General features: G+C 35.4%; 1 protein-coding gene across 1 annotated transcript; it reads right to left on the reverse strand.

Annotated features, from left to right (window-relative positions):
- Positions 1-4,145: 4,145 nt before the first annotated feature.
- On the reverse strand, positions 4,146-10,358 carry LOC107087666 (prostaglandin E2 receptor EP1 subtype-like). The gene is made up of 3 exons (XM_015379357.1): positions 10,179-10,358; positions 7,301-8,145; positions 4,146-4,850 (listed from the first exon to the last, which is right to left on the reverse strand). The coding sequence occupies exons 2-3, from the start codon at positions 8,114-8,116 to the stop codon at positions 4,566-4,568; spliced, it is 1,101 nt and encodes a 366-aa protein (XP_015234843.1). The 5' UTR covers positions 8,117-8,145; positions 10,179-10,358; the 3' UTR covers positions 4,146-4,565.
- Between the last annotated feature and the right edge of the window lie 333 nt (positions 10,359-10,691).

Here is a 10,691-nt window from a genome sequence, read left to right on the forward strand (position 1 = left end):
AGAGCTCTTGTAATTAACTCCCCACACTTCACAGCAATATGATAGATATGGTAAAATCAGAGAGTTATATAGGATATGAAGTGATTCAGCATTCAGAGTTGCTCCCCAGGGGCTGCACAGTGGCAGCCCACTGCTCCACGAAGGGGGTGGGTTAAATGCAGAGAGTTAATTTCTCTATTGTGAGATCTATAAAGTTCAATTTATCTTTATTTTATTAATGCCTTTAAATGTGATGTGCAGCCGGGGATTATTGAATCAGGGCTGCTGATTCAATCATCTGCTTGTGGCATGCATTTGGGAGTCCAAATGCATGCCACACATTTCATAATCTGACTTGAAAAGTATAGATTAAATCATGCATAATTATTTCTTCACCTTCACAGTTGTTATCTACATTTGGATTTTTCAATTACTTTATCAGCAATCAAGTTTTCAGGTTTTGTTGTGACTAAATAAGGAAAACGGCAAGCGACACAAAGACTTACAAAGTAGGGTGTCTGTTTAGATAATGATGTTTGGTAAAATTTCTAAATATTTAAATCAACTGTTCACTTTTGTACGGAGAAAGTTAAAGTATTCAAATATGTTTCATTATCGGTGCTTGGAAGCAGGATTACATAGAAGATGACACAAGTATAGAATAAATCAATTTTAATAAGCAGTCTTACATTCCTGTTTCTGCACAGTATCACATTCAGTTAGCTTCATTTTAGTCCCCCAGATATATGAAGAAAGCACAGTACTTACATTCACATCTACATTCCTCTAACAAGTTACACTATTTTCTTCACATCTTCATGCTGAGGTAAAGGGATGTCCTTCTACTCTCATGTGAACACTGACACAATTCGCTTTAACATTAAATCTGACAAACATTCAAAAGCTCTTATCATAGTTGAGATGTTCTCTCTAAGACTTTAGTGAGTCTGGCTTTAAAAACAAATGAATATTTTAAAGTACAACCAACATTATCTTTATTTACAGTGACAGTTTTACATCTTTACAATAAAAAAACAACTTAAGCAAGAGTGTGACCTTATTCAAGATTAAGAAAAAAACTTAAACAATAAGGTAAAATAGTGTTAATGTGCCCCTCTCACATTTACCGGCCTCCCTGGGTGAATTAAATCTTTAAATAGTCAGCGTCACACTGAAATATAACATGCTGACACGTTTCTCAGGCCCACAGCATCACAGATCCTCCACCTTATCTTCCAGCAATTTGTGGATCATCTAATTGTTGCTATGGAGACATGGTGACTTTACCATCTGTTGCAGTTTTTTTTTGTAATGAGCTTTGGAAATTTCTTTTATCTCTTTTTATATCCTTCACTATAAAAAAAAAACCTGTGTAACATCAAACAAAAAGTCAGTCTAGACGAACTGGTTTTATCCACAGACTACAGAAAAGTTGCACTTATCATTTATTTTAAAGGGGATTGTTGGAGCCATCATTAACTGTGACTAATTGTTGTAAAATGAAATAGTTATTACTGAACAACTTTATAAGTATTATCAATTTAAATAAATATTAGATTTCCTAATTTCCAAATTTTTGGAAATCAGCTGCTGCATTAGATAAGTTTATTCAATTTTTTAAGCACATTTTAAGGGCTGCAAATGAATATTGAGGGCACCATCTTTGATGATGAAATAATTTCAGTATTAGATACTGTTTTGTTTTAACAGAAATTCAGCTCCTTGGTCTTCTAGGCTTTTTAAACCATCCTTCAGGTTTTCCTAAACGATTCCAGATCAGGAGTCTGGCCCCTGCCGTGTGATTAATCTACAATATCTACATCAATTTACAAAAAAATATATTATTTTTTAAATTTGCTTCACAAAGCAGTGCCGCTGCATATACTTGTTTTCTTTAAATTTGTTCCAGTTAGTAGCTCTAAATATATTTTCTATTTATATCTTTGGAATATATTTTCTAATGCGGTCCAGAGCTAACTGATTCTTTTAAGCTACATTTTGTTTTTTGAGTCCAGTGGTAAAAACATGCTGTCGGTACAGTTCTGATCAGCTTTTTTAGTTACACTAAAGGCCTGATGAAGCCTTGGCCTTTACAAATTTACCATCTTTAGCTTAAAAATGACTCGATCAAAGTAGATTTGAATAAAAATGAAGTAAGAAAAGCTGAATCTGGGAAATTATGAGGTTTAATAATGGTTTAATTAGTGGGCTGTTTTATTTCAAAGTAGCCACTTCCTTTCTAATAACATTACCTGCTAATAGCTAGTGTTGCACCAATGCCATTTTTTGGCCCCGGTACTTGGCTGTACAGTATCGGCCGATACCGATTTCATACCGATACCATCTGTTTGAAATTGATGTGTGTGTATATATGAAGAACTGCATTCAACATGGATGTAAAATAATTGCCATCATTGCTTTGTCAAGCTGCTGCCTACCTTTGTGAAGCAGGAAAAAGATTAATGCAAAGTGAATCCAATAGAACTTTTTATTGCCTACCTGGAATGGGTGACAATAGTTACATAAACTTTTGGCTCTTAAAATGGTAACAGTGCCATATTTGTTGGTACCACCATTTTAGTGCTGGATCGGGGCCCTGCCCGATACAGGAATCGGTGCAACACTATTAACAGCTAATGCTGGCTATGTTCAGCGTAGACACTTAGCCAATAACTAGCCATAAAGTGAACAACAGTAGAGTGTTACACACTAAGCATGAATACAATCATACAAAGGAAACTGTTGCCAAAAAAAACAACAAAAAGAAAACTGGATGGATGGATAGATGGACGGACGGACGGATGGATGGATGGACGGAAGAATGATGGATGGACAGATGAATGATGGACAGACGGACGGATGGATGGACAGATGAATGATGGATGGACAGATGGATGATGGATGGACAGATGGATGATGGATGGATGATGGATGGATGGATGGACAGATGAATGATGGACAGACGGACGGATGGATGGATGGAAATCTTTAACCAAAAAATTTCAAATTCTTCTTGTTCTGGGTTATTATCCAATCCAATCCAATTATTCTAACAGGTTTTTGGTTTTTCTATAGACATTATTCATTTTACCCATTTTCGAAGTTTAAGCCTAACCCTCTCTGCTGTGTCAAATCATCACCAAGCCTGTTTAGCAGATTATGTTAACAAAATTTCCTCTTACACTGCAAAAATTTGAAAACTAAATGAGCCATTTTAGCTTAAATGAAGTGCGTTTTCTCTTAAATTGAGGAGGTAATTGAGATACTTTGCCAATGGAACAAGACATTTTACATTTAAAATAAGAAAAAAACAATTGCTTTGTCTTATTTCGAGTGCATATTATCTAATTATCTTGTTTTAGGAGTAGAAATACTCATTCCACTGGCAAATCATTTTATTTATCTGCTAAAACTAAGGGTAAATACACTCAATTTTTTTTTGCAGTGTATATAGATGATAAAGTTTTATCTTTTAACCCTAGCTGGATTATTTATAACCCAGCAGTTTATACAGTGTGTTTAAATGTAATGCTGCAAGTTTTTTTTTTCTTTTACCTAAAGTCACATTGCTCATAGAGGTTTTAAAAAAAGTGCTGTTTTGTTTTGATATGTCCATTAAACATATTTCTTATATTTTCTTTGTTACTTCATGAAACCTGGGACCATATCGCCTTTTAAACCCACCACTAGCGGCATCACTGCTCTCAGTTAATGCTTGTCTGTCACCACCCAGGCTCGGTGAACCTCATTCTCTATGTTAAATCTTCCACTGGAAGAAATTTTGATCAACTAACCATTGCTGGTTATCAATAACAACCAAACGGTTAATATAGGTAGTAACAATAACCTCAATGGTTTATTTTTCATTTTAGCTAATGGGGACGAACCTCAGACCTTTGGAAATCTGTATCATTTGTCTCATATTGCACTTCAACATTATATAATAAGAAGATCAGAGCTTCCTGTTGATGAGATCAGGATGCAGGAGTCGTGCACTGGAAAAAATCAAAATAAGTCATATTTTCTTAAAATAAGTGCATTTGTTCTTGAACTGAGAAGGTAAAAGAGACATTTTGTCAATGGAACTAGACAATTTACATTTAAAATAGGAAAATGCAGTTGCATTGTCTTATTTCAAGTGCATTTTATCTAAATATCTTATTTTAAGAGTAAAAATATTAATTCCATTGGCAAATCATCTCACTTACCTACTCAAATTAAGAGTAAATACACTTAATTTAAGACATTTTTACTTATTCTATAGATCTTTTTTCCAGTGAGGCCTGAAGCTTAGATCATGAAACCATCAGTGTTCGATGTGAAAGCTCCCCAGGTGATGGAATTAAATGTCTTTTTGGGCGGTCCACCTTTTTCTTAGCGCCATGTTTGCCCATAAATAGAAAATCTATGTAAAATGCTACCTTTAGTCATCCAGACTCACTTTATTTACAAAAGTCAGAGTGAGGTGTACTCATAGGAGCTCTGAAAGGCAGAACTTATAGCTCTGGTTCTGCTTCTCACTTCTGCTCCAAATGGATGACAGTGGCACTGATCTCACTGTTCAACATCTCAGTCCTTCCTTCCTTTTAAATGTTTTTCACAGGGATATTCTGGGGATTATTGCGGAGCGAGCTGACGTCCCAGCGGACGGAGCGAAAGGTGCTCCCCTTGAAGCTGGCCTGCTTTTTGGTGATGCGGTAGATTTTTCGTAGGATGGCTCGTCTCAGCAGGATGTAGACCCAGGGGTCCAGGATCTGATTCCAAGTTGCCATTCTGACACTGGTCATCATAAGTTTGCTGTAAGTGCAGGTTACCTCCTCGCTCAGGTGGGATTCGCTGTAAGAACGCACGCCTGACATCAACGAAGACACCTGAAAAGAAAAAAAGAAGAGCTGCGTGTGAGAAGCTTAACTTCCAAATAGCCTTCCAGTAAAACACATGGAAGCTGTTTGGAAAAAGGAGCAGCAGAGTTAGGAGAGGAATGTGATTGGACATGACTTATTGCTAAGGACTAGGAAAAACATGCATTTTTTAAGACTTTCCTTTTTTGGTTAAATCCAGCCTTAAATATCTATACTTTATTAGATCAATTGTACTTTTTTTTTTTAAACGCAAAACTGAATTGCATCTTTACATAAACCTGCTGATGAAGGTTCTCAGTCTCAGTTTACATAAACCTAAAACTTCTTCCTGGAAGCTGAAATGAAAAAAAAAACACAAGAAAGAATGGATTGCTATCTATTTCTCTCATTTCCTTTCCTTTATTTCTGTCTAAATAAATGTCCCAGCCTCACAGAATCTGGGCAATAAATTAAGTCTAAACATTTGAAATTCATGAACCGCATCCAACTGATTCATCATAGGGAGGATTATTCTGACTAAACAGTGAAAGGAAAACAAAGACAGAGAACTGCATATGTGCTTAATTATAAATCAGAAATTGAAGTAAATATCTCCTCTGTTTACATTTTTAAGAAAAGTTTTGTTTTTAAGGGAATTATCTTAGAAGAAATTTAGAAGTTAATTGAAACTGAGATTACAAGGAAGGCAAAATGCTATTTATCTATATTATATTTCAAACCAAAGACTTAGAACTGCATAAAATAGAATATTCCTGGCATCCAAATAGTTTATGGAAAGTGTTTCATGGTATCAGGCCTTACTGAAGGATAGTTTGGTCTAACCGGGCTTCTATTTTGACCAGAACAATTCCTTTCAGCAACAAATCCACATGTTAACCTTCAGCAGAAATACTCAAAACATTCATATTCAATAAGACTGTATAAATAAAAGATAATTTAGTTTGTATAGGTGATAATGGGCTGCAGGGCGGTGCAGCTGTTAGCTGTGTTCCTTTGCTGTAAGAAGGCCCTGAAGGCTTTTTGCATGGATTTTGCATGCTGTCCGTTTACATGCAATGTTAGAAAGCTAACTGATCTCTCTAATATTTGGCTACTAATTGTGCATTTCTTCCTCATGTATGTCTTTGTGTTGCCTGCCTGTCCCTCACTGACAGGATGCGGTGGTGTTAAAGGTGCTGACGAGGAATGAATTGTTGGAGAGTCTGGGATTTAAAGAGATTTCTGAATTGGTTCCTGTTTGGTTACTACCTTGCAACATCTTAAGGAAGATGACATTTTCAGTTATATATCATAAATAATGTTTATCCAGTTCTTAAATGCACTCTGGAGCAGGGGGCTAAAACCAAGTTTTTAATATAAATATAGATATCATAACAAATGTCACTTAAAGCAGGTTTTTCCTTTTTAGCGGAATATTTTAATTTAATATCGATGACAGAATAACATTAAAAGTTCCAGTAGATCTATTCTAGATCATTTTTATTTTTTTTAGCCTAAATTTCCACAAATATCAACATCGTATGAAGGAAAATGTATTATTCCATTTTTAAAAGCTTTATATTTTGCTTTTCTTTTGTTCTAAATCCTGACAGTAAAAAAAGACGTTCTTTTAAAACACCAACAAAAAATATATATATTTTCTTTATTTTCATGTCATGTTTAAGGCTCTAAATAAGTTTTTTATTTTAGCTGAACGGAGGGTATAAATCCTTTCTAAATAGAAATTAGAACTTAAACTAAGAATGATTAAATTTGGCAAATCTCTCATCAGATTGAAATAAACTACGGGAAACTCCTGCTTGACAAAGATATTACCAACAATAAACAATTGATAATTGTGAGAGATGAAAATTGACAAAACAAAAAAAATAAATAAATACATATATAATCCTATAAATTTTTTGGTATTTCTACATTTCTCTCCCTGTATATTAATGAGGAGGATGGTTCTAACATTTCTCTTCCGCATGATTGGTTGTATGTATTTATGTATACATATATTCATTTATCTATTTATTTATACAATTAAATATGTATTTATTTTGTTTTGGTGTTTTTTTGTCCCTCATACATAATTAGGAGACGTTAGGAAACCTTGCAGGTTACTTTATTTGACTTTATTCATATAATAATTTAGAATAGAATAGAATATTGATCTCACAACGGAGAAATTCAATTTATTGATGTTGTTAAGTTAATTTATTAAGTTAATTTGGTATTTCCACATTTTTTTTTTTTACTTGAATTAATATTTCATATTAAAACAGTTTTAAGTTGTTGTTTTTTTGCTACATATTTTCACTTGTCCAAAAATACAACAAACCCAGAAACTGACCTGTATGGTACCTCAGTAAAAAACCTCTTTTTAATTCTATCTTTAATAATACTATAAACATTTACCTATTCATTAAACATTAAATTGTATCCCTATATTCTGTGTTGACATTCCTAAGACTCACCAGCAGAGGGCTCCAGCAGATGCAGGAGGTGACCATGATTCCAACCAGCTGGACCACCATCTCTGTGTCATGAGACCTTGCAGAGAACCTCTGTGAGTAGGAGTTCTTTAGCCTGGCTCTGATAAGTGTGATCCCACTGATGGTGTTGCAGATGAAGGCCAGAGCGAGAGAGCTTAAAGCCAGTCCAGAGAAGAGCATCACAAAGGTCAGATCTTTGGCATTATTGTCCATCACCTTAATAAAGCACCACGTTCCAGGGTACTGGTAAGTGTACTCCCCCAGTTGGAATACAGGCAGCAGGGCTACGCAGAGAGCCAGGAACCAGATCATAGACAGGGCTATTTTGGTCCGTGCTGTGGTCACCAGCCGTGCGTGCAGCAGAGGCTTGGTGACACCAAGGCAGCGCTCTGCAGCCATTGCACAGCCCAGAAAGAGTGGGCAAAGGCCGAAAAACACCATGCAGCCTCCCAGGAACTGACACGGAGTGTCTGGATGCGTTTGGACCTCCTGGGATGTTAGATTGGCTGTGGAGTATCTCCTCAGCACCAGTCCTCCAGAGACCACATGTCCTGTAAGGTCTGTGACCACCAGGGAGCTGGCGAAGAGCAAGAAGGTCGCCTTGGAGCGCCGCCGGAAGCGGGTGTAGGCCTTAATGAGGATGATGAGGGCCACCACGTTGAACAGGATGCCCAGAGTCATTGTGAGGCTGGCACTGATGGGGTTTGAAGAGATCCCATTGTGTGGGCAGTCCACGTCAGGTGACATGGTGCTGCCGTTAAAGTCGCTGAAGACGCCTGAGGAGTTGGAGTCCGGCATTTCATGTGGTTCCTTTATGTGAAGCAACACTGATAAGAAGGGGAAAAAAGCCTGATTTTAGTCATTCTGTAGGATGAAAGCAAGATTTTCCTGTTTGTTTCTACAAGATTTTAAAGCTGATAAATGTACTCCTATGATATAAACAAAGTAATAAAGCATTGATTGTTTTTTCAAAATTCACAGAAGAAAAAATCTAGGGTGTGTGCATTTTTGGGTCAACATCATCAAAAGAGGGACAGGAAACTGATCTTTGGAGGACCAGAAAAGGCACTGAAAAAACTACAACCATTTAAAATAAAACATTTAATCATATAATTAGCTGTCAAATTTTGTATTAGCACATTTTTAATTGACTTATTAAAGAGGAATTGTAAATTGTTATTATCAATCCATTATTAAAAACAGTAATTTTTTTTTTAAATTGAGATTAGAAAAAAAGAATTCATAAAAACCTGTCCTTATTAAACACATGAAAATGTATGAAAATAATATTTTCTTTTTAAAACCTGCCTTCTCAAAACCTTATTGTAAAGACATCTTCTTTATTTAGTTTTTTTATGTGACCCTTCTGGTCTCTAACCAGTGAGAGAACTGGTTGCATCCAAAAAGCAACTCTGATTGGTTGATCATGGTTTTCAGTTTGCTCAGGGACCAGAAGGGTCACATAACAGCTTACTAGAGAGGGTAAAATAGAAAAAAAAAATGCAGTTGCAAAAAGGAAAATAATGCATGACAAAAAATAAAAAGGACATTATCTTTTTAAACATTTTATAAGGAAAGAGATTTATGATAAAATTTATGGTTTATGATTTTTAAATCTTGGCTCATAAATTGGATTTATAAATATTTTTTCATATTACAAGGTTTAATAATAAATAAATACAATTGAACAATTCTTCTTTAATTATTTAATTTAAGATTAAAAAAATGTTTTTCAAATTGGAATTCTAACTGTATAATTTAAGAATTACATCTAAAATGGCTTTATTTATTTTTCTGTGACTCTGCTGGTCCTCTATAGAAACCCCTCTTCTATATGTTTGTTGACAAATTTTACTGAAATGCAGGCGCTGTTTTCCCCTCTATGACTCAGCGTTCACTGCAGCCGTACAAAACACCAGAAAAGACCCTTTGAGGAGGAATTTGTGTAAGAAAAAAGTCAAGAAATGAATACAAAAATGAATACAAAAATACTGAAGAGTTCCTTTATTCTTAATGTGGGGTTATTAAAGGTGGAAGCCTGTGGAAAAGTGTTTTTCTAATTGATTTTTAAAGAGCAAATAACTTAAAACTTTTCCTAAGATATTAGGAAAAGTTTTGTATTTTCTGAAAACACATGTATAATAGAAATCTAGACCTTAAAGGAAGCTCATGAGGCAAAAATCTCTCCACTCAAACCACATCCACACCCTTTGCCTCCACACCTGCTCCAAAAGTATGAATTTTGGCATGTGAAGAAAAAAAAACAAAGATTAAAATAAAAACATTTCTCTTTTTTCATTCTTTTGCTTTGATCAAATATTGATTTCAAATCCTCTGAACCACTTGGATCTAATTTAGACATTCAGCCTTTTCCACTTTATTAGTTTCTGCAGCTCTGTGTGAATTTTGTTTTCTACATAACGACGGGATCCTGAACAAGTCCTGACAGCAATGCTGTTCAGCACAAAGGATGCATTCCTGTAAAATGTAGCAAAGAGTTTCAGCAACAGGAGAGGCAGGCCAATTCTTCAAAACAAGATGAGTAACAGTGAGGAAAACGGTGTTTCTGTTGGAGGAGCAACGATCAATAATCAGCTAAATTCCACTTTACTTCTTCAAGCTTTATCTTAAAATTTTGGTGCCTTTTTCCTCCGTTGATATTGTTGAAACATGTTTTCTTCCAATTAAACCTTCTACTTCGACATGCAAACAATTTTTGAGAAGGAACTTTCAAACCCGGATTAAAATAATTAAAAACAGGTTTTAATTAAGTTTTTTTTTTTTTTTTTTTTTCAGAAAATCTGCATTTTGTTTTTTTTACATTGAGGAACATCAGTATTATTTAAGTTATTTCACCTACCATGCTAAGATGGGATCCATGGAGATGTTGAGGATCACTGCCAGTTTAGCAAACAGCTGGAAGTCGCAGGAAAACAACAGCTGCTTTTGAATGAATCCAAATTTCTGCAGAGCAACACAAGCTGTGTACCTAAAGAGTCTCCTTGTTAAGCAGCAGCCTAGCCTGATGCACTGCATGAGCCTGCTCTCTCTTACTCCACGCCTGCACTAAGCTCCCATTGCCTGTGGGTGTCTCCTTTACTACAAAGCCCCCCCATTCCCTCCAGGCAGACACTTTCTGAGGTATGTGGAGTGAAAAGCCAGTCAGGGGGACAAATGAATCCCTGACACCCATAAAACCCTTTAATTAAACACATTTAATGCAGAGAAGAAATGTAACTAAAGGATCATAGCAGGGCTATGCTGCATTAACCTCCTTAATGAAGGCTAAAAGGAAAACGAATTGGTGAAAAATTATGAGATAAGTGGAAATAAAAATGTGTTTGGATTTATAAATGAAAGTCTATTAACGAGA

The sequence above is a fragment of the Cyprinodon variegatus genome, unplaced genomic scaffold (genome assembly GCF_000732505.1).
Source record: "Cyprinodon variegatus isolate N-32 unplaced genomic scaffold, C_variegatus-1.0 Scaffold190, whole genome shotgun sequence".
Lineage (NCBI taxonomy): Eukaryota > Metazoa > Chordata > Actinopteri > Cyprinodontiformes > Cyprinodontidae > Cyprinodon > Cyprinodon variegatus.

What these genes read in the sequence shown, in the direction of transcription:
- LOC107087666 (XM_015379357.1), bottom strand. Translation starts at nt 8,116, where the DNA reads ATGCCGGACTCCAACTCCTCAGGCGTCTTCAGCGACTTTAACGGCAGC. An exon ending in TCTGCTGGAGCCCTCTGCTG is followed by an intron (nt 4,851 to 7,300) that starts GTGAGTCTTAGG and finishes TTTTCTTTTCAG; the next exon opens with GTGTCTTCGTTGATGTCAGG.